We start from the raw sequence: 3,765 nt of genomic DNA, 5'->3' as shown, positions 1-3,765 counted from the left end.
TGCCAGCTCCTCTACATATGAATGAGTCTACGAGGGCTTTGCAATGAGCTTGACACATGGATAACCACATAATTAAAGGCTGTAGCTTTACAGAAGAGCATTAGCGCTGGTATCTTTAACCACAAAGAGCAGAACTTGAGTCATCGAATGCCAGGGGATGAATTTCCTAGCGGATTGCTCCATCAGGTTGCTGAATTATTGGGCCTGGATCCAGTGGGATGCCGCATCAGACATGAACCAGGAGGGGAATAAACCTGGCAAGTGGTGATTGTCTGAGCTAGAGGTCCTATGAGCTTGGAGGACCCAAACTTGTAGAAACAGCTCTACAAAACTAGGACTAAACCAAAGGTTAGGTGAGGGCTGAGTCACTTTACCAAGACAAGACAGTAATAGTATGCCTGGCAGTTTCCATTTTAGGCTCACGATCCACTGAATTAGTGGCAACATCACTTAGATTTCTAGGGCTATAGGCCAAATTATTCTCAATTAATTAAAGATATTGTCCTAGAATATTCTCAGTTAATTAAAGATATTGTCCTAGAATAACATGCAATACATCTCAGGCTGTTGAGTTTAAAGGAAACCAGAGTCAGCATGTCTAAGGGGGGCTGCAGACCCAACATGCCGAAAGCGTAAGGCTGACTGGAGCAGAGTTTCTGATTTCATCCCCATTTCTAGTGTTTGTGTGACCAAAGCTTTGTATCTAAAGCTTGCCTCTTCTTTATCAGGCTATATTTCTCTCATAACTGCATCCTCTGCCTAGCTTACCCTTTGTTATCAATGCAGATAGGTAGGAGGAAAGTGGGACAGAGGACAGTGATTCACTCCTGGGGAGTCTGTGGCTGAGTCAGAGACTGAAGCTAAATCACCACAGCCTGTGACTCCAGGGCCATTCTTGCTGCTCTCATGATTTCCTGCTAGCTTAAGTACTTGTTGAACGCTGGACTCCCACCATCGGTGTGTCAAGGTCACTCTTCACAAATTCCCTTGTCTGTATTTTTTGCCGTAGGCAAGGTCTGAAATGGATAAGTACCTTTCAAATGAGGTGCCACCCATCCCAATGATACCAGACAAGAAGTACCGCCGGGAGAGTGCCTCAGTGGTGGATGAATTCTTCTCCACAGAGAAGCCCACTTCTACGCCGTACAGCGTGAACATCAATGTGATTCTGCCAGACACGACGCACCTACGCACTGGACTTTACCGGCCACCCAAACCCATGACGCCATTCCCACAGATCAAAACAGAGCCTGGCACCAGCTTCGCCCAGCCCTGCTCTTCTGCCTCCGGCTCCACACAGACCCTGCCCGACTTCACCAGTGTCTTCAGCATGCCTCAATCAGTGGCAGTGAACAACATCTTTATCAAGCAGGAGATGCCCTCTGAGATCCCCTTATCCACCAATCCACAGCAATCCCATCTTTACCAGATGCCTCTTGGCAACGGAAGCGCTGACATTACCACTCTGACATCCTCCTCCAACAGCACCACAGCCATCAACAGCCTCAGTGGTGTCACCATGTCCACAGGTAACACCATGTCCAGTGTGGTCCAGAGACCGGTCCAGCCAGGAGCACCAGTTAAGCAGTACCCACATGTCTCCCAGGGACAGGGAAACTTCAACATCTCAGGGCAGTTCTACGCTGTTCCAGGGGTGAACCTGCCCCCTTCACCCCCCAACTCACAGCCTGGCAGCCCAGAAAATCAACCTGAGCTCATCAACACCATCTCTCCCCCACCATCCTATGAAGCCACTTTTGGACTGAAGTTGGTCCAGTCATCCCAGGTCCCCCCGGTCCCCAATGGCCTTGGGACCCTCTCCCAAGGGCACATTGTCATGCAGCCCCCCAAATACAACAGACGCAACAACCCTGAGCTGGAGAAGAGGAGAATCCATCACTGTGATTACCCAGGTATGCTCACAGTTGATGTACTGGCTTGGCTTTGCGGGGGGGTGTCTCTTCTTGACACACTGAGGCTGGGGGCTGCCTTGGGCCTCTGTAGGAGTTAAATCTGAAATCACTTTGTCTGTGTGCGTGATGACAGACATCATCACTACAAGAAAGACAATGAGGTGCTGGAGCGTGTCCAGAGAAGGGCAGTGAAACTGGTAAAGGGTCTGGAGCACAAGTCTGATGAGGAGCGGCTGAGGGAACTGGTGTTGTTTAGTCTGGAGAAGAGGAGGCTGAGGGGAGACCTCATCGCGCTCTACAACTACCTGAAAGGAGGTTGTAGCGAGGTGGGGGTTGATCTCTTCTCCCAAGTACCTAGCGATAGGATGAGAGGAAATGGCCTCAAGTTGCACCAGGGAAGGTTTAGATTGGATATTAGGAAACATTTTTTCACCGAAAGTGTTGTCAAGCATTGGACCGGGCTGCCCAGGGAAGTGGTTGAGTCACCATCGCTGGAGGTATTTAAAAGACGTGTAGATGTGGCTCTTGGAGACATGGTTTAGTGGGCATGGGGGTGTGGGGTTGATGGTTGGACTCGATGGTCTTAACGGTCTTTTCCAACCTAAACGATTCTGTGATTCTATGAAGGGAGCTATGGGGCAGGGTGGAGAGCCCCAGGGAAGTGGGGTTTCTACCACCACCGAGGGAGTAGAAGAGGTCGATCCTGTCTGTGCTAGCTGATGCCTTTTTTCTCCCCTTCCCTTTCCCTCCACTCTGGCAAAAGCAAGCCTGACTCTGAGAGGCAGAGAGCTCCTGCAAAGCACAGGGGTGCTCCTGGAAATCTGCTGCCTCAGCTGCCCATTTCACTCTGGTCTTGCCTAACCCCGAGCAGCCGCATGCTCTCCACAGGTGAAGCCATGCTGGCTTTCTCACTGACCTTTCCTTTCCCACTCTCCCATAACAGGCTGCAAAACATCGAGTAATTTCCATAAGCAGCCTTTATGGTCTCTCTCTGTAGCCCCAATTCTCTTCTTCCAAAGAGGCCATGAGCTGAATATCTCTGCGTCATATCCTTCAGTGGCTTCATGTACTGCATCAGGATGGTGTGGAAAGGCATTTCAGGGTAATGATCAGCCCAGAGCTGAAGCTGTTCCCCGTGTGTCACCTCATTGCAGGAGCATGTCCATCTAAAGACCTGTAATGCCTTGGCAGGAGGAGGTTTGCAGGGTTTCCTGCACTGTGCACAGAGAGCTTGTGGGACCCTCAGCTGCAAACTCTCATTCATGCCGTGTGGGAGAGAAGTAATCGTGTCCCTAGCGAGAAACCCCAGTGACACCAGCGTGAGGGCTTGAAAATCACCAGTCCTTGTGCAGGGACACACACCTCCCACTTCCTGGGCCGAGCCCCAGCCATCGAGCTGTTGGGGATTAGCAAACAGTTTTCCCATGGGGGTGTGTGAACTGGGGAAAGTCATTTCCCAACTGCCTCCTGCAAGATTTATGTGCTCTTTCCGTGGCACAAGAGTGGCTGTAGTAGGTCAGCCCAGAGGCTTGTCTAGCCCAGATCCTGTCTCCAGCAGTAACCCGAGGAAGTACATAAGAATAGGACATGTTTAGAGAGATCTTTCTGTGTTTACACCGTCCCACCCTCTGGCAACCTGCAGATTAGGGACTTTCTGAGCCAGAAGCTGCACCCATGTTCTTGTGGTTAACAGCTTGAGCTGAATTTTTTACCTTCTGCTGGTCACGGTGGGAGACAGATTAAGGGTGTAAGTGGACCACTGCTCTGAGACGGACCCCTCCGCTCTTGTCAGAACTGGTCAGAGCAAGAGTCTCATCCTGCAGGATGCATTACCAAGGCAAACCTGTTTTTC

The 3,765-nt window shown here is 50.6% G+C and overlaps 1 protein-coding gene across 2 annotated transcripts in view; it reads left to right on the top strand.

Moving 5' to 3' along the window:
* Positions 1-1,021: 1,021 nt before the first annotated feature.
* Positions 1,022-3,765, top strand: part of LOC104082848 (Krueppel-like factor 5) — a 7,860-nt gene continuing 5,116 nt past the window's right edge. Inside the window, exons 1-2 of one of the 2 annotated variants that reach the window (XM_009586106.1) lie at positions 1,022-1,579; positions 1,637-1,913. In XM_009586106.1, the coding sequence (XP_009584401.1) occupies positions 1,022-1,579; positions 1,637-1,913 (835 nt within the window). Of the gene's footprint in view, positions 1,914-3,765 lie in introns of both variants that reach the window. The other variant, XM_009586105.1, reaches the window with a different exon arrangement.

The sequence above is a fragment of the Fulmarus glacialis genome, unplaced genomic scaffold (assembly GCF_000690835.1).
Source record: "Fulmarus glacialis isolate BGI_N327 unplaced genomic scaffold, ASM69083v1 scaffold28749, whole genome shotgun sequence".
Classification (NCBI taxonomy): domain Eukaryota; kingdom Metazoa; phylum Chordata; class Aves; order Procellariiformes; family Procellariidae; genus Fulmarus; species Fulmarus glacialis.
This window is presented reverse-complemented; position numbering and strand designations above follow the sequence as displayed.